The following is a 17,408-nucleotide window of genomic DNA, read 5'->3' on the forward strand; positions in this document are numbered from 1 at the left end:
ACTCTCGCTCTCCCGCAGTGTGTGGTTTATAACAATGACGTGCCCTCACATCATCATCTGTGTGTTTCTGATTTTCAATGATTTTATGAAAAGCTCAACTGTCATATAGCAGCTAAGATGGGGGCATTTATATGTTGCTTATAAACGTGGATCGTCACAGAAATGTTTTTCATTGTTAACCATGGTATTATTCCCACTTGCCTTCTAATCCCAAATATCCAGGCTTCGATTGTTTTAACTGTAAAACTGGGATAATCCATCTTCAAAAATGAAAGTGTTCCTTTATTGTTTTTGAGCAGTACACTTTAAATAAGCCAACCAATAAAATTCTTGCACCCCAACTGTGTGTATTATGTTGGCCTAATGCCACCAAACCATCAAAGCACACTCCTAGTTTGTGAAATTCGATCAATGACTATGAAATGTGTTTCTTATTTCTTAATTTCGTTGGGGCCTATATGAAATTTTAACAAACATTGAAAATATATAAACATGAATCTGATCGGATATGTACATATTAGCCTTTTATTTACATGTCATTTATTTTCCTTCCAAATAAAAGGCTGATTGACATGGAAGATATTCCATTAATAAATACAATAGTAGAAACATAACATGTCCATCTAGTTTGGACATCTTGGTGTCTCCTGCAGACCCACAGTGAAACTATAAAAATGGTTAAACGTGGATTATTCTGTAAGTTTTCGTGGCTTTACTATAAACACAACTGAATTGCTTCATTACAGTTTATTTGCCTAATGTTTTTACATTGCCACGCGGGTTCTAAAGGGTTAAGGGCTGGCGTAGTAGCTCTGGATGACAACATTTAAGGAGGGCCCGCCTGTGTTCATTCATTTCACCGTTAGTGGATGCGGCTTTATCCACTCCGGGCTTTCCATCTGCAGCTTTTCCTAAACCAGCGAGATGCAGACGATTTTGTTGTGCTGCAGCATCTTGCCATTGCAACTTTTTGTCTTTATTCACTCTTTGCCGCTGTACGAACTCAAGTCTCAGCAACAGGTGAGTTCAACTTGGAAGAAAAATGTTTTAATTTAAAATGAGCGGTATGATAAATTGAAGTAAACACAATTGAATAATCAAGAATACATTTTAAAGAATATCGTGTATGTTTAGACAAATGTCGTTTGTCTGCATTCATTGTACACCAAAGCCGTTCTAATAGGACACAAATACTGTCATTTGTTTTCCTTATATGAATTTATTTAGAATGTCTTTCAGAAAACGATGCTTTGTTTTAGTTGCATATTGGTTGAAAGGATGCAATGAATACAGAGTACAATGCATTCTATGTTTGGACAGGGCATTTGATATGGGTTATTTAAGGAAGCCGACTTTTATTGGATGTGTCTGTCAACAACTTCAGTGAATTGTGGTTCTGATATTTACAGGCAGAAACAAGCCACCGGGCCCTGGAGTGGTAAGACATTTTGCTGATGTGGGTAAATTACAGTTGAGTGAGGCATGGGGGCAGGCACTCAGAAATGCACAACATTATGTGCAACAATTGGTACAACGCATTTTCTCTCCATTTTATAATCCCAGATATTTATCTTCTTAATGTTTAATAAAGTCCATCAAACTAATTGTTGACAGTTTAATCTCCAAAGCATACAGTAAAGCCTTAAGTAAAAATGTGGTGTTGTGGGTGTAAGGCCACCCGATGGAAAATATGACAACTTTATGAGAAGCGAATGATTTATAGTTGTTTTCTAGTTAACCTGCGAGTGTTTAGCAGATGAACTGTTATGACACCACATACAGTCACAATTCAAAAAGATGCTTAGCAAATGTAAACCCCTCTTTATATCATCCATGGGACTTGCCTATATTACCTAGGGATTGTAGTCGTTGATGTAAACTCAGTAATTAGCTACCTACTGTCACCTCAGCATCCACTGGTTATAGTTGCAGACATTGTGATGTCATGCCCAAACAGGGAATTTCCAGACATTGGCTCAACCTGTCTACTCTCTTGACCCAAACTGAGAAAATATATTAATAATAAAGACTATTATTACACCTGCATGCATGTTAACAATTTAGTTAAAACTATAGGTGACAAAAACATATCATATCTAAATCTACAGCTCTATTGTACAAAGATACCACAATGGCGTGCTTTGTAGACCACCTTGCTGATGCTTTTGGATGGAAGTCAGAGAAACTTGTTGTAACATGTTGGCTCATGGCTCGAATTCACATAAAACACAAAGCTTTGTTTCAGCACATATGAAATTGGTTACTGACTTTGCCTGTCACTCACCTTACATTTACAGTTTGTCAAATCAGCATAGTCTGTAGAAACACTTTTTGCTGAGGTAATGAAATATCTCTACACCAGTTGGCTATATTGATTCAAAGGGGATTCATCAAGCATAATCCAAGACATGTGCTGAGATTGTTTTCAGGTTGTTTGAAGGGTGAACTTTATGCAGAGCCAGTTATATCCTGGCACACAATTTGTGGTTGATTCCCATTTCATAGACCTGTGTATTTGTCTCTCAGTAAACTGGGGATATGAAGTGTTGGTGGTCTCACAACAATTAAACTTAGAGCAGATATAACAACAATTCTAGATGAAAAAAATCAGTTGGGTATGGGCCTACGGTCATAGTCAATAATTATAAGCATTTCAGGTTTAAAAATGCTTAAATATTTTATAAACGTAACTTATTTGCATCTGTTGGCTGTGCAAGAATTAAAGGAGTCCACTCAGCAACTTTGAACATGAGCATAACTAACAACAATCATAGGCTACAAGTGGCACAGCTGACCATGATATAACAGTCACCTCAGCAAAACAAGTTTTTGCACCCAGCAGTTTTATGTATGTAACCTATGGAATGGCCGTGTTATACAGTCAGTGTATTTGAAGAAACCTGATCCACATTTTGTTTTAATCCCTTATTGGCCCAAACATGCTGCACTGACTCAGAATTACCTCAGGTCATTGTACTAGACCTATTTGTATATTGGCATTCATTTGACAAATGTCTTGTGTGGAGCATGATTTAAACGAGAATTGAACACTTGACTCCATGTTGTTTATGAAATGCTTTGATGTTTTGCAGGGAGGACCTCACAGCCACAAAAATGTGGGTCAGAAAAAGAGGGAAAGGCATGAACAGACAACACAAAATGACAAACAGAATTTGATGTCATTAGTGTTCCCCAGTAATGACACTAGTAATGAGTGGAAGAGGCCTCGCTGTGGAGTACCAGATTATCACACATTGTTAAGAGTAGATCTGTCGTACTACAGCATGAAGAAAAAAAAGAAGGGCGGACAGAGCAGGCAGCATCGCAGGAAACGATTTGCACTATTTGGAGGACGCTGGGAAAAGGCTGACCTCACATACAGGTAATAAATGACCATAACTCTCAATTTTATGCAAACACATCAGGAGTAAGAATTATTTAATAGCATAGCACCTAACAAACTGTCTTAGTATTAACAGAGAAGAGAAGCTGGAAGTTTCACACCACTAAAGCTGTTTATAAGTTGAATAAACTGTTAAAGTATCTGCAATAGGCCTGCCTTATGACGAGTTTGTTATCAATCTTATATTCAATGGGACATAGCTAACTCACACAAGCAAGTACAAACCCATAAATGTATAGTTTATGTGAGCATTACCCAAAATTATTACCTCTAAATTCAACACACTTTCGCACATTGCTACTTTGCTCAGACAAATTAAAAACGAGGGTCAAGTGTGTTTTGACTGTGTACATTTTTGTCTAGGATTATGCGTTTTCCCTGGCAGATGAGTGAGACTAAAGTGCGGCATGTTTTGGACCAGGCCTTCAGAGTCTGGGGTGCAGTGACGCCTTTAACTTTTACTGAAGTCATGTCAGAGAAAGCAGACATTGTCATTGACTTCAACAGGTAAGAGTTCAATCAATCAATCAATCAATCAATCAATCAACCTTTATTTATAGAGCCCTTTACAACACTTAAAGTGACCAAAGTGCTTAATAATACAGTCAAGGAGATACAAAACATAAAACTAAATAAGAAAACAAACTGTACAAAATAAAGTGCCATTACATTACATATTGTTAAAAGCCAGTTTGAATAAATACGTTTTAGCCTCGATTTAAAAAGATTAAAATCTGTGATGGTGCGCATGTCGGGGGGAGGGGCATGTCGGGGGGCAGTTTGTTCCAGAGTCTGGGACCAGCGACAGAGAAAGCTCGATCACCCCAGTTCTTGAGTCTGGCTCTGGGGACGTCCAGCAGAAGCTGAGTTATCAGTCTAGCAGCATTGCAAGTTACTACCATTTCTATAGGTTGTGTTCACACGATTCTAAAATGCCTATTTGTGAGATTGGAGGATTGTTGACTTGGTTTATGGTTGATATTTTAATTATATTTATATCTAATTACTGGGACTATCCAAACGACCCAAAAAACTGGCACAAAGTTCAACCTCCTCACTGTCAGCATAAATAAACAAAAGTGTTTTGTTTTCCACTGTAGCCTAAAGAATGTTATTGTTGTCAGGACTCTAAGCAATAAGATTATTCTTCTATTTTGGATATTTCCTTCAAAAACAGTAAATCTTCCATAGAGTTGCACAGGCTCTTGCCTGATTATGATGTCATTATATTCTAGGAGGTGCGTTCACGTTAAAGAATCATATCTCATATGGAGGGCGAGGCCTATTTAAATCAACGAGAGATCCACTGTTTTTGGAAGAAAAATGTAAACGTATCATCCACACAAGTTGAACATCATCATTCACAACCATATTACATTTATGACTGGCCCCCATCTGAAATACTGACTATTATGACCTACCCTCCAGTCCTCATCCAGTTCGATTTTAAACGTTGGCCACCACTTGAACTCAACCTTATAGTCCACATGTTACTGATTTTAGAGCTGGTTCTCCTCATGAAGAACTGGTTCTCCTCCTGAGTGGCTCTGTCTCTCTCGCGTCCGTCTGTGAGAGTCAGACCCCCCTTCACTGTGGAACTCCTCCAGGTTTCTACTTTTTCCCAAGGAGGGTTTTTGTAGTTTTTCCTGGCCGAGAAGGAGAGTCTAAGGACAAAGGACTCTGGAACATCGTCCCTCGCCACCACAGACATTGCTTTTATTCATTTTTCACATTTTTCACTTTTCACAGGCAATCGTGATTTTGGGCGTTTCAAAAATAAATTGAATTGAATTGAAATTGAATTGTAGAAAAAAAATCTGTTGTATCATCAGGACTCTGTTTTTAGAAAAACAAAACGTTTCGACTCTCATCCAAGAGTCATTCTCAATCTGCAGATCGAATCTGGGAACTCAGGTTTTATATCCTACGCTGTGTAAGCCCTGCCCACGCTCTGGAGCGTCTCCCACTCCAGGGTTTAAAACACTATTATATATAACCAGAAGGTTGAATCTTAAACATCCATTTTGGTTTGAAGAAGGATTCTCTTTTTAAAAAAAGATTGCCTGAACCTCTCTGGACGAATGTGTTTTATTTCAGATACTGGCACGGTGACAGTTTACCTTTTGATGGTCCAGGGGGAATCCTTGCCCACGCCTTTTTCCCACGAACTCACAGAGAGGGAGAGGTCCATTTTGATTATGATGAGCACTGGACTGTTGGTAATGATGTTGGTAAGTATCTATTAAAAACACTTATTAATGCTGCATTATGTTCTGTTGGGCAGTCTGCCACCTGCTTGTCTCCATAGAGATTTCATTTCTCTGGAAAAGTTGCATATTGCACCTTTAACAACAGATAAAATATGATTCACTTTTATTTGTTGCCACAAAATTCAGGGTTACAATGGAAAAGTGCAGTAAAATAAAAAGCATCAAATGTATGCAAGATAAATAACTGTGCATTATCCTTAAATCTAACCAGCATATAAAAATATACTTTTAATAAAATTGAGCACTAAATGTAATAGAATAATATTAATAAAGAAAATCACAGTCTAATCACAGTCAGTGTAAAAAACCTAAGGCTTCTAAACAAATCATACAATTAGTAACTATAGTCCCATTCACACTGATTTTGGGACATGTGTGAACGAAGCTAGAACTGAATGCAGGGATGGTGTATGTGTAAATAAAGCCAGTACCACTGCTTGATCCTTTTCAACAAGCTTGGTTTCCCAGGTCTGTGCTGTTAAGTTCCATTCAAGTTCCAGTGCTGTAGTGAGAATACGTGGAGACAAATGTGAACAGAGCAAACCTGGCAATGTTCTGTGACTGAAGTATGTGTGAACAGGCTGTCGGCAGCTATGTACAGTAGCATATAGTATATGGACAATAATGAATGCAGGACAATAATGAATACAGAGTATTGCAATGGCAGTGGTTCATATTTAATACAGTACTGCACACGGTTGCTACAGATGGATGACATATGTACTGTTTTTAGGCACAGACCTCCTTCAAGTGGCAGCACATGAGTTTGGCCATGTCCTGGGACTCCAACACTCCCTTGAACCAGACGCTGTTATGTGCCCATTCTACAGCGAGTCGTACCCTCTGCAGCTCAGTGAAGATGACAAGAGAGGAATCCAGTATTTGTATGGCCCCCCCAGACACACACCCCCGGACTTTACAGAGACCAATGAGCTCGACATAGGAATGGTAAGACGGTAACTAGTGACTTTTTGATTTATTGTAACACTGACAATACTCTATGCCTACCTTAGCCTGACGCCTGCCAGACCAACTACGATGCTGTGTCTATGATCAGAGGAGAGCTCTTCTTCTTTAAGTCTCAGTATGTTTGGCGACTTCGCGATGGGCGACTTGAGGCTGGTTACCCGGCTTTGGCTTCCCGTCACTGGAAAGGCCTCCCTGACTACATTGATGCAGTCTATGAGGACAACTCTGGCAACATCTGGTTCTTCCAAGGTTTGAACATCAAATCCCTTCATTTATACACGTTGAATGCAGTGCACACAACATCATACAGTTATACAAAAGTCGAAGGTTTAAAATAATCTGGTAAATAGAGCAACGCTAACCAACAGTACATCTGTACTGATCAATTTGATATTGTTGTCTGTTATGACAGGTGAGAGCTACTGGGTGTTTGATGCTGAGCGGAAGATAACTGGGCCAGATTCGGTATGGAGGCTGGGTCTGCCTGTATCAAACATCCAAGCGGCATTAAAATGGGATGAGGGAAACATACAGAAAGTCTTCCTCCTCAAGGGTTTGTCTTACTGGTCCTTCAATCCTTTGGAGAACAGAGTTGACAATGTCGACCCTGAGAGCATGCCTGAATGGAGTGGCATACCCAAACATATAGATGCAGCATTTCAAGACAGATATGGTAAGGAAAGGAGGCAGATGTTTGGATTAATCATTTACATTATTATTTATTTATTATTATTATAAGATATAAAGGTTCCTCTTTTCACAGGATATGCCAATTTCCTGAGTGGGATGCAGTATTGGAAGTTTGACCCTGTCACGTTGAAGGTGTTAGATGGCTATCCTCGACATATTGGCATTGATTTCTTTGGCTGCTCCTAAGTCTTTATTTCACACATTTCATTAAAGAGGAAAAATATATATTTATCTATATAGATGTATACATATAAACAATAATACACAGCATTAATAAACTATTGTCAAATTACCTTGTACATTACTATAACTTTACAAAAATAATCAATTTGCTTCTGAGCCAGCTTCGAGTTTTGATGCCACAAAACACCATTAAAGAATTGGAGCGACGTGGGCCACTGACATGGAAACTCAGGTTACAAATAGTTTAATGGATAACTGGCAACAAAACAGGTTTGAAGGAAGGTTTGGTTATTTCAGTACCACACACGTGTCAGATAACATACCGGTTCTCAGTGATTACATTTGGTGCTTGTTTTTTGATTTTTCTTGTCTGTTTAAAGTGTTGTAATAATTGTATATGGCTGCATAGTTGAAAGAGTTCTTCCGCCATTCAATCGGACATTTTTATAAGAAAGTGTTTTTAATATTCTCAATGTTATTGTATACAAAGTTCTACTGTTAAAATCCAGTGCAGGACACTGAATAAATTTGTCAATTACACTGATATCAAGTGTTGCATTATAACTTATAACAATGAAAATAAATCCATTTGTGTGGCTACATTCAGCAACAACATCTACTGCATAACAAAACATTTGTGTTACTTTGTCCTTAACTGGTACGTCTTCTAAGGACATAATCATAATGATGATAATTACATTGTTTTTATTTGATTTATTTATATGAAAAAGATCCCACTAATACACAAGTATACAAAGAGAACTTGATAATACATATCATCCATTGACAATAATGTGAGGCACAATTCAAAATAAAATATCTGAATTTTTAGCACAAATATTTTAGAAGCCATTGTAGTTGAATGGGTCCAACTCAAAACAATACATATTTGATGCAGTAAAATAGCGGGTGGATAATGCTCGATTGGTATTTTATTTAATCTACATTTAGCTTTAATCTTTTTTCGTTAGCCATGTCACCAAAAAAAAAAAAACGGTTTGCTCTAACTTTGCCTTCAGCCATGTTAAAAAAACTTAACGCATTTCCAGTCTGGAACGAAGTTGAAAACAAATTAACTACATCTTAATTTGTAGTTCTTGAAAAAACAAAAATCCCTACATGATGTTTTTACAAAACATACATTTGGAGTAAATACAAGGTAATATGTTTTAAATTTAGATGGCGTATCTCACAAGAGGATCAGCATGCTATATAGTTAACAGTGTTTATTGTGTGAAAATACAGTCGCAAGAATCAATGCATTTTCCAGGAAGGCTGAAGCAAGTGGTGTTAAGTGTCCAAAAATGAGTTAGCTGACTTAACTTCACCAACACTATGGACATATAGTGTTGCAGTAACAGCAGGCTCCAGTTAAACTTCAAGACACCATCTACCAAGAAGGAGCGGTGTTGGCCAATCGCCTCATCCGTCTGCAAAGCATTCATACGAAAATGTTTAAGTAATAAGAATAGAACATTTGTGCTTTCTGGCCTGCCCTTTTGAACAACTCACCTCGTATTACGGTCTTGGTCTCGAATTTTCTTTTCCATTTCTGCATCTGTGAGTGTTTCTAGCAGAGGACACCACTGGTCTGCATCTCCTGTATTGCGAATAGCAATTTCAACCGTGGGAAGAGGATTTTCACTGGAGAAAATACAGGAAGATTAAGTTTTACGAAAACTGAATTAATGTCATCAAATTATTCAAGTGATTATTTGTGGATACCTGAAGGCATAGGTCCTCTGATGCCAACTGAGCTGACCGCGGATGCTGTATGCAATAGTGGTTACAAACTCACCCCCCAGACCAAGCTCTGAACAAAGCTTTAAAGCAAAAGACTCTGGAGAGTTTTCCTTTTCAGACATGTCCCACTCAAACTGGTCCACCAAAGAGATGTTTCCTACATGAATGTTAAGCTATAAAATAAACAATAAGTTTAGCCGCAAAGAAAGTTGGTTTGTCAAGATCTTTTTTGAGATCTCCCCTGATGTGGCTTAATGCGATCCATAAACAGCAAAGGTGTTTTAACGTCATTAAAAAGTGCCTTGGTGTTCAGCAAATATCTTCAGATTGAAAAGCTATTTTATAGCCACTCACCTTTATAATGACTCTCTGGTCTGCCTGTTCTTCAAGTATACTGTCAGTAGGATATGACTCTATTTGCTGACGAATGGCTGATGCAATCGCAGGAACGAAAGCCAATGGATTTAGATCAAGATCATCACATAAAATCTCTGCAAACATCTCTGGTGTCATGAGTTTTTCTGTAGAAGGACAAACAAAATTGGTCAGTACATTTAAGTACATTACATTACATGTATAAGTACGACATGTATTTCATGCATGTTCATTAACATGCACTGTCCCGACCAAATAAACAAACAAACAAACTCAAGCTCTGCACCATTCATATTCCACGTGAAGGTGTCTCTCAGCTTCTGACCATCGATCTCCATGTCCAGACGAATGGGCACCAGCATCTCAGTTTGAGCTGCATTCTCGTGAATGACTGCTGGATCATGGTCATCAAAGCTACAATACATGGAGTGTGGTTAGTAGGTACTCCAATACAAATGTCAACCACTTTTCCAAGCTTTCAGTAAAACGCACCACAAAGGGAATGTCCTCTTCTTGTCTTTACCAATTCTGTTGCGGTTAATTGTGGTGGAGCAAGGCACAGCATCAAGGTGGTGAGAACTGTTTGGTAATGTAGGTACCCACTGACTGCTACGCTTTGCCTTTTGTTCCCTATGAAAGCAAAAAACAATACTTTAAAGTTATGTTAAGCAAAAGTAAACTGCTATGAACTCGGGACTTGTATTAACCTGAGATAGGCCGGGGGCTCCGTGCTGATAGACACTGCTTTATACTTCTCATCATTTCCTTCAAAGATCTCTTCACATTCTGTTGCTTTCAGGAGAGTTACACTGGTGGCTGTCCAGAAAATAAACAGTATGTACCACTTTTAAAGCATTTTACAAATCCCTGTGTAATGCGGTACTCACCATGTGAAGATGCTACTATCTTCTTTCTCTCCTCAACTGAGGCAAGTCTCCTCCACAAGGATGGATATCTTTTATACAGGGAGCCTCTAAACATACGCAAATAGTTCCCAACCTGCAGAAAACCACAACACGGGTCCAAATCTGACTACATTTTAATCGTATTTGCGTTGCACCATAATACAAATGTGTCACTTGGAGGTCTGTAAGCTGACCTTTTCTGATTATAAAAAGCAATATGTTTAGTATAAGACTTTTCACGTATCACTTATTTCAGTTCGGGAGCTGGTTGTTTGACTGGACATTTCTTTGTTTATCAATGGGCACAGTTAGAATCAATGGGACGCCGTGTGGCTAGCAACTTAGCATACGCAAGGCTAAAAAGACACATGGATTGAACGGGGAAACATACCTCAGAGCCAACCATGTAAAAATCTCCATCTTCTTCCAGTTGAAATTTGACAGGCTTTTGCCCAAATGTTTTACTGAGAGCTAAGGGCATCATTTTGAACGTGCTAACGAGCTTACCGAGCGTAGCCTGGGTTCTTTCTGCGGTGTTTGTTGTCAGGGACACAATGGGAAAACATAGTGCTTTGTTTGATTTTTATTTACTATAAAGCCCACTCCGACCACATTTACCACGTTTAGCCTCTAAAATGCAAGTACTAACTCGCTCGTATATTTAAAATACTACCGAGTCACATTATTCTTTGAAGAAAACGGTTACATGTTATAACACTTCGCTTGTCCGATTACTTTTAAACGCGACAGCGCTTACTTGGTGGTTGTGGTCGGAGCAGCTCATGTCTGCCCCCTGCTGTCCAACACTGGCGCAGCATAAAGAGCCATAAACAACTTGAGATGGTGAAGTTGTAACACAACTTGAACTTGATCTACTCTTATCCATTTATCCAATCGATACCCCACACATTCTCATGTTTGTATTTAACAAATTCAATTTTGTATTTATTCGTTTGATTGATTATGTCAAAAATAAAAAGGAGTAATTCACTTGCCACAGAAATTTATTATTTATAAAAAAAGTGAAATGGAAAAAAAAAATGCACTTAGCCATATGAACAGAACAGATAATCCTGAATAATTTTAGCCGCTGTCATTCTTCCTTTTTTCATCAATACTTTTTGATGAAGACCAAACATCACCAAGCCATCGACTCACCATTCACCGATCAGAGAAGCTTGAATTCTTTCTAATATTCATGGAGCATCAATCTGGCTTCAAGAAAAGTTTCTCTGGATGATTCAGGCCCATTTACAAAATGTTACTCCCAAATAAGTTCTAGTTGGTTGGCATTCATTGTCCAGAACTTCACAAACATGTCATGAACAAAGACCATGTTTGTCCCTTAATTTTTAGGGAATGTCTGTAGTGACCCTAAAACCAAGCTTGGCACAGAGGCTTGTTAGCCTCCGAGTCGCTGTCCTTCTCCCCAGGCAAATCCTCCAGGGCGCTCCTCAGGCAGAGGATTGTAGTTGGCATCTTCCTCAGGAGTGTCAAACAGCATCTTTCTGCAAAAAAAAATATCATGTTTTTGCCTTTTCTTGGTGTATGCAATTTGCAAAAAGACATTTGAAAACATTTTGTTTAGACTAACATAATAGATGGTGTCTTAAGCCAACGTCCACCGCCAGGCTGGTTTGGAAAAATATCTTCCAAGAAGAAGTACACATGTCCAACAGCAATACCTAGAAAGTAGAACATCTAGAATACAAGCACTATTTATATTTTCCATTTTGAAAGACAGCTGTGCATACATACCTAAGAGATCCACAATAATAGAGTTCCCGAGTAGAAGTGAGAATCCCATCAAAACCCAGGGCAGAAAAGGAGCCTGGAAATTCAGCAGGCCAAAGAAATTCATGCGAACATTGGGGTTTCTTCTGCTCCACACATACACCAGCATAATAGTAAAGGCTTGGCCCAGGAAAACCAGGCTCACAAATGTGCCAAAGATCTTAAACTTTGTTAAGAAACAATACTAATGTACAGCTGCTACATATTTTAGTGTGTGGAATTAATACCACAACCTGCTAAAACATTTGAGTTCTTTGAAAAGTGCTCAATATTACTATTCAAACAATTATATGGTTGAAATATTTAGTATAAATATTTTATTTAAAAAGGATACCGTCATCAGTAGCCCACCAAAAAGGAACATGAATACGAAGTCAGCCGTCCGGCCCCTGAAAGAGCCTTCTTCGAGCATTCGACAATATCTGTATCTTAAAATAATTGTTAAGAGAAAACACCCAAAAATTATATTCATATTCAAATGCTATTATAAAAAGGTGAAAGTGCGTTAAATACTTCTTAACTAAATATATTGAATTGAGAAAAAAGTATTTTAAAAAGGATACAAAAATATCATGTTGAATAGAAAATTGAAGCCAACCGGTCCAAAAAAGAGGAAGTTGGTTATTAGTCGCCATACCTGTGAAAACAAAGATTTCACATGAACAATGCACTAGATTAGGCCTAATAATTACTATGCTGAGTTATCGTTCAATACAATACAGCTGGAACAACATATTTTGAGGCTCAATATCTATTGTGTGTACATTTTCTTTGCAAGAGCGGAAAGATTTCTGTTACAAGCTGAAGAGGGTTGAAAAAGTAACTTATATGGCTCATTATTGGTTCATTTGGCAGTTGATGCACTTTAAATATAATGTACATTCAAAAACTGATTTGCTGGGATTGTCCTGCTTTCGGGTTTTAGTTTTTGCATAAAAAGGTTTCAGTTTTATTGTTTATTGTAGTATTTCTTTGTATAGTGCATGATATATATCAATATGCTTCAAAATGTGTGATGGTGACAGGCCCATGCTATATTCGATGTTGTGATAAAGCAATAACGCAGTTACTTACTTGATAATTTCTTAAAATCAAATCTGGATTAAAGTAAAGCTGAAAGGGTGTGATGATCTCCAATTGCTGTAAAACACAAAACAAAAATAAACATTATGATCACATCACTAAATTGAAAAACATGTCATGATAAATTATACATAGCATTATTTATAACGAAAGCAACAGTGTGTCCAAGTGTACAGTGATAATTAAACCACAGGATTAAAACTGGGCGTCAGTCACTTGGAGAACCACTCAGCGCGCGCCACTGCTTCTGAAAGTGTGAAACAGCCAATGGACTGTCAGCACTTGTCACTGGTGCAGATCAAGTGTAATTTGTACAAAAAAACGACCAGAAATGCTTTGTTTTCAAATCTATGGCCAACATTTTACAAGCGTAAGCCTATACAGTGAATAGGAATCACTAAAATTATACTTTGATAAGAGCAGGAAAGGCCGTTTTTACTATAACAATGCAATAACACTGATTCTTAATATCCAAACTTTATTCAAACGTCACCAAAAAAACCTCGTTTTGAACCATAGTTTGAGCCATCTCTAATGAAAATACATCCAGTTTTAGTGCCTCTAACGTAGACTGATGTATCACAACACACAGCTGATGGTGCTTTACAAACACAGAAACTTTCACTTCAGCAGTTACGTTACTTACATGCGAGTTCGATTATCTCAAACGCTGTTTGAAAACACTGTATAATAGTTAATATCCAGGTAAATTTGGCCCCTCAGACGCAGATGTTTTTGACCATGTTTTGGACACGTAACGTTACCCTTCTGTGGCTGTGGCTAACCCACAAAATAAACACTTTCTCCAATACACACGCACCACAAACACACAGCTGTATCACACATTTACTACAAACACAATGTTATCTTACCACTGCTGCAGTTGTGAGGACACAGGCCGTGGTATAAGCCCTAGTCACAACAGGAATCTGTAAATATTCCTGCTGTAGGGTTTGGTAAGCCATTTTGGACTGAAACAGAAGTCACTTCCGGACTTTCATGACACGTCATTTCAGAAAGGCCTCAGGGGGCGTGGTTATGGGCGGGGCATTCAGTTCACGAGGCCATCCGACAGATTGAAGCAAATTCAGCCAGAGCTGCCCCAGCGGCATGAAGGGTGAGTCAAATGCACTGTCAATGGTCAAATGAACCGAGATCAGTAAAGTAGACTATCCAAGGCATTCAGATTACTGGAGATCTAGCACTGTTTCCATCAACAGTTCAAAACAAAATAAGACATCTTTTGAATAGGCAAAATCCTCACTATCAGCTATGATGAAGAGCTATGAAGATTAAACCCATAAATAGCCCAACCCCCTGGAATTGTATACATACTATATTATATTTGAGAGTTTTGATATATATATATTTTATTTTTTTATTTTTTATATTTATGCATCAATACACGTGCACTTTTCCCAAAACACATTGAGAAGTTGAAATGTAGCAGGTAGCCCTATGCACTGCAAACTATGAATTTGGTGAACAAGTATATGTTTATGGACAGAACATGAGCATAAACGGCTTTATCAATAACACAATTAAAGGAGATGCAACCTTTGATATCATGATAACATTTGTTCTCAGCAAGGCAACCGGGATATAAATGTTCCTATTCCTTCAGAGACTATATCCAATGAACAAAATTGGGGTTTAGAAATGTCCATGCTTTATTTGACCACATTCAAGATTGATTATGGTATTATGGCCGAGCAGTCAGAATGTATAACCGCTCACCTTTGTCCATCAGAGTTAGTTATTAAGCCGTAGTATGCATTTATTACACATTGCCTGGGCTTGGTCACTCTTTTTTTTAAGTAATTGCTGCAGGTTCTCGCGATAGTGTTTCCTCTGTTATGCTGTGGGTCAGTCGCAATCACACACCTTGTTCTCGCAGTTTACCGGCGTCTGCACAGATGGCGGCGAGCAGCATCCGGAGCCGCGCGTCCCGCAGATGTGAGAAACTTATCCAAAGTCCCACCGAGACTGAGTTGACTTTACACCATCTGTGTTTTTGACAGGTCGCGATGACGGCGGAGAGGAACACGTCCCTTTGGATCTTTGCAGAGGTAGGTTCATTATAAAAGTGCGCCGCTCATCCTCGTCGCTCCGGGCGATGCGGCGGTCTCACTGTCTGAGCCACGCATTTGCATCAAACTCCATATCAAGAATGACCAAAGTTGTTTTGGTGCTGTGCAAAGTCCCTGTAAGTAATCCGCGTATGCAGTCAATGATCAATGAAGACAACCAAATGTGCTTAATGAACCAAGCACAAAAACACCAAACCTCCCTGGGAGATAATAAAACGCAAATTAGAGCAGGAATCTACAAGATTTGGCTCCCTGGAGACCTGGATTATTTCGTCTCTCAGTGCACTAGAAAAAAATTCTGAACATTAGAAACAGCTTAGTCTTCTTTGAATCAACTATAGGATTCCTAATTGATTATTATAAATAATTATTTATATTATTATATTATAATTGAAATATTATAACGTACCGAATATTTTTGTGGCACCTTCACCTTTGCTGTTTCTGTCACGGGTGCCATTATTTACCCCTGATGTGACTTTGTTTCTGTTTGACACCTGACTTTGTGGTCACTAATTCTTCAGGGGTCATATAGGACAACAAGCATTTGACATGCCAAGATGATATTAAAGTGAAACCAGTCATAAAATCTATTATCAGCACTGTATCAGGGAGAGTATTATATGATTTTGTTGCTCCTTTGTTTTACTATGTTCAGACCCAGCAGAAAATCTTCTGGAAATTCTTAAAAATGTTGCAAAGCAGCAAGGAGTTTCTCCCACGTGTAAACTCGCTCACTTAAACAACTTTGTAAAGGTAATATTTTTGAAATAAAAATCACAAACATGTTTTTCATATATGATCATTCTTTTGCTGTTGCTTCAGCTTCTTTGCAGTGTCGGCCTTTCTGAGGAGAAGCTTGGCTTTACACTGGAGGAGATCATTATATGGTAAGTTTGAATATTTAAAAAATAAAAAATATTCAGTTGTTTGCAATGTCTTTGTCCGTCTATAAGTCTGCGTCTAGCCTTGCTGCATGAAGCTAAAGAAGTCCGTGCAGCTGGACTGCGAGCACTACGACACCTCATCTCTGACAGCTGCACGCTGGAGAAGGTGCTGTATCTGCAGGTGGATTATCTCATTGCAAGGTAAATTATGGCTTTTGAACAAGTTTTCCACTTTCCCATTTTCTATATTCTGCCTTTTAATATCTTTTTTACGGACTCTTTTGGGAAGGTGTATTGACATTCAGCAAAATAATGAAGGAGAGAGGACACAGGCTCTCAGATTAGCTCGAAAGGTAAAATTGGTTGCAACTGACATTTTTTGCACTTTATTCTCCGTAGGAAAAGAGGTTTATCAAAACCCTGTTTTCTCTTGTGTCTCACAGATGATCACTGTAAGTGCACTGCTGTTTCCTTCTTCTGTCACTAACTCACTAATTGCTGTGGGCAACAATGGACACAATGAGCGTGACCGTCTGTCTCGGGCCTGTGTGGCGATCATTTGTGAACTGGGTGAGTGCAAGTGACAGACATTGGCGTCAGAGTGGACGGTTGTGGCAAAATTTGTGTGGGCCTTTTCTTGAGCAGCGCTGAAAAACCCTGTTGTGGTGGCACAGGCGGGTGGCCTCAGCACCATCCTGAAGAGCGTGACTGACTGTCAGCTGAGTCGCATCAATGAGGCTCTGATCACCACCATCCTCCACCTCCTCAACCATCCACACACACGCCAGTTTGTACGCTCTGACGTAGAGTTTGAGGTATGTAAGTTGGTCAACTACTTTCTTTGTGTATTTTAACTGTGTAGTCTATCACTTAAACTGTTAAACTGTTTTCATTAATGGACATTTTAGCAAATCCTGGCTCCATATACAGATTTCCACTACAGACACAACCCAGACGCGGAGGAGGGCCAGTCAAAGTGAGTGTAATAAATCAGTGAAAAAACATTTACAACAATT

At 38.6% G+C, this 17,408-nt stretch overlaps 4 protein-coding genes across 4 annotated transcripts; 2 read left to right on the forward strand and 2 right to left on the reverse strand.

Annotated features, from left to right (window-relative positions):
* The first annotated feature begins 809 nt into the window (after positions 1-809).
* Positions 810-8,113, forward strand: LOC140367593 (stromelysin-3-like). The gene is made up of 8 exons (XM_072454132.1): positions 810-1,020; positions 3,093-3,382; positions 3,767-3,910; positions 5,501-5,634; positions 6,407-6,621; positions 6,687-6,891; positions 7,055-7,315; positions 7,406-8,113. The coding sequence occupies exons 1-8, from the start codon at positions 925-927 to the stop codon at positions 7,516-7,518; spliced, it is 1,458 nt and encodes a 485-aa protein (XP_072310233.1). The 5' UTR covers positions 810-924; the 3' UTR covers positions 7,519-8,113.
* Positions 8,114-8,662: 549 nt separating this feature from the next.
* Positions 8,663-11,093, reverse strand: LOC140367595 (SWI/SNF-related matrix-associated actin-dependent regulator of chromatin subfamily B member 1). Its single transcript, XM_072454134.1, has 9 exons — positions 10,930-11,093; positions 10,521-10,632; positions 10,341-10,449; positions 10,126-10,263; positions 9,920-10,047; positions 9,613-9,779; positions 9,241-9,431; positions 9,028-9,159; positions 8,663-8,945 (listed from the first exon to the last, which is right to left on the reverse strand). The coding sequence occupies exons 1-9, from the start codon at positions 11,020-11,022 to the stop codon at positions 8,906-8,908; spliced, it is 1,110 nt and encodes a 369-aa protein (XP_072310235.1). The 5' UTR covers positions 11,023-11,093; the 3' UTR covers positions 8,663-8,905.
* Positions 11,094-11,524: 431 nt separating this feature from the next.
* Positions 11,525-14,425, reverse strand: derl2 (derlin 2). The gene is made up of 7 exons (XM_072454170.1): positions 14,288-14,425; positions 13,407-13,472; positions 12,896-12,969; positions 12,667-12,760; positions 12,297-12,492; positions 12,133-12,223; positions 11,525-12,046 (listed from the first exon to the last, which is right to left on the reverse strand). The coding sequence occupies exons 1-7, from the start codon at positions 14,378-14,380 to the stop codon at positions 11,941-11,943; spliced, it is 720 nt and encodes a 239-aa protein (XP_072310271.1). The 5' UTR covers positions 14,381-14,425; the 3' UTR covers positions 11,525-11,940.
* An 872-nt stretch (positions 14,426-15,297) lies between these two features.
* On the forward strand, positions 15,298-17,393 carry LOC140367597 (rapamycin-insensitive companion of mTOR-like). Its single transcript, XM_072454136.1, has 9 exons — positions 15,298-15,371; positions 15,437-15,484; positions 16,164-16,261; positions 16,331-16,395; positions 16,462-16,593; positions 16,682-16,745; positions 16,836-16,962; positions 17,038-17,207; positions 17,301-17,393. The coding sequence occupies exons 1-9, from the start codon at positions 15,332-15,334 to the stop codon at positions 17,370-17,372; spliced, it is 816 nt and encodes a 271-aa protein (XP_072310237.1). The 5' UTR covers positions 15,298-15,331; the 3' UTR covers positions 17,373-17,393.
* Positions 17,394-17,408: the final 15 nt, after the last annotated feature.

The sequence above is a fragment of the Eucyclogobius newberryi genome, unplaced genomic scaffold (assembly GCF_026437365.1).
Source record: "Eucyclogobius newberryi isolate DKJ021-1_F unplaced genomic scaffold, fEucNew1.0.hap1 SCAF_2, whole genome shotgun sequence".
NCBI classification, from domain to species: domain Eukaryota; kingdom Metazoa; phylum Chordata; class Actinopteri; order Gobiiformes; family Gobiidae; genus Eucyclogobius; species Eucyclogobius newberryi.

Excerpts from the sequence above, each read along its gene's own strand:
- LOC140367595 (XM_072454134.1), bottom strand. The coding sequence starts at position 11,022 with ATGATGCCCTTAGCTCTCAGTAAAACATTTGGGCAAAAGCCTGTCAAA. Across the intron at positions 9,160-9,240 it reads CAGAGGACCTATGCCTTCAG|TGAAAATCCTCTTCCCACGG; the intron begins GTATCCACAAAT and ends TATTTTCTCCAG. Across the intron at positions 8,946-9,027 it reads GACCAAGACCGTAATACGAG|ACGGATGAGGCGATTGGCCA; the intron begins GTGAGTTGTTCA and ends AATGCTTTGCAG.
- derl2 (XM_072454170.1), bottom strand. The coding sequence starts at position 14,380 with ATGGCTTACCAAACCCTACAGCAGGAATATTTACAGATTCCTGTTGTG. Across the intron at positions 13,473-14,287 it reads TCCTCACAACTGCAGCAGTG|CAATTGGAGATCATCACACC; the intron begins GTAAGATAACAT and ends TGTGTTTTACAG. Across the intron at positions 12,224-12,296 it reads TATTATTGTGGATCTCTTAG|GTATTGCTGTTGGACATGTG; the intron begins GTATGTATGCAC and ends TCTACTTTCTAG.
- LOC140367597 (XM_072454136.1), top strand. The coding sequence starts at position 15,332 with ATGGCGGCGAGCAGCATCCGGAGCCGCGCGTCCCGCAGAT. Across the intron at positions 16,594-16,681 it reads GTGGATTATCTCATTGCAAG|GTGTATTGACATTCAGCAAA; the intron begins GTAAATTATGGC and ends TCTTTTGGGAAG. Across the intron at positions 16,963-17,037 it reads GGCGATCATTTGTGAACTGG|CGCTGAAAAACCCTGTTGTG; the intron begins GTGAGTGCAAGT and ends TTTCTTGAGCAG.
- LOC140367593 (XM_072454132.1), top strand. The coding sequence starts at position 925 with ATGCAGACGATTTTGTTGTGCTGCAGCATCTTGCCATTGCAACTTTTT. Across the intron at positions 3,383-3,766 it reads AAGGCTGACCTCACATACAG|GATTATGCGTTTTCCCTGGC; the intron begins GTAATAAATGAC and ends ATTTTTGTCTAG. Across the intron at positions 6,622-6,686 it reads ATGAGCTCGACATAGGAATG|CCTGACGCCTGCCAGACCAA; the intron begins GTAAGACGGTAA and ends TGCCTACCTTAG.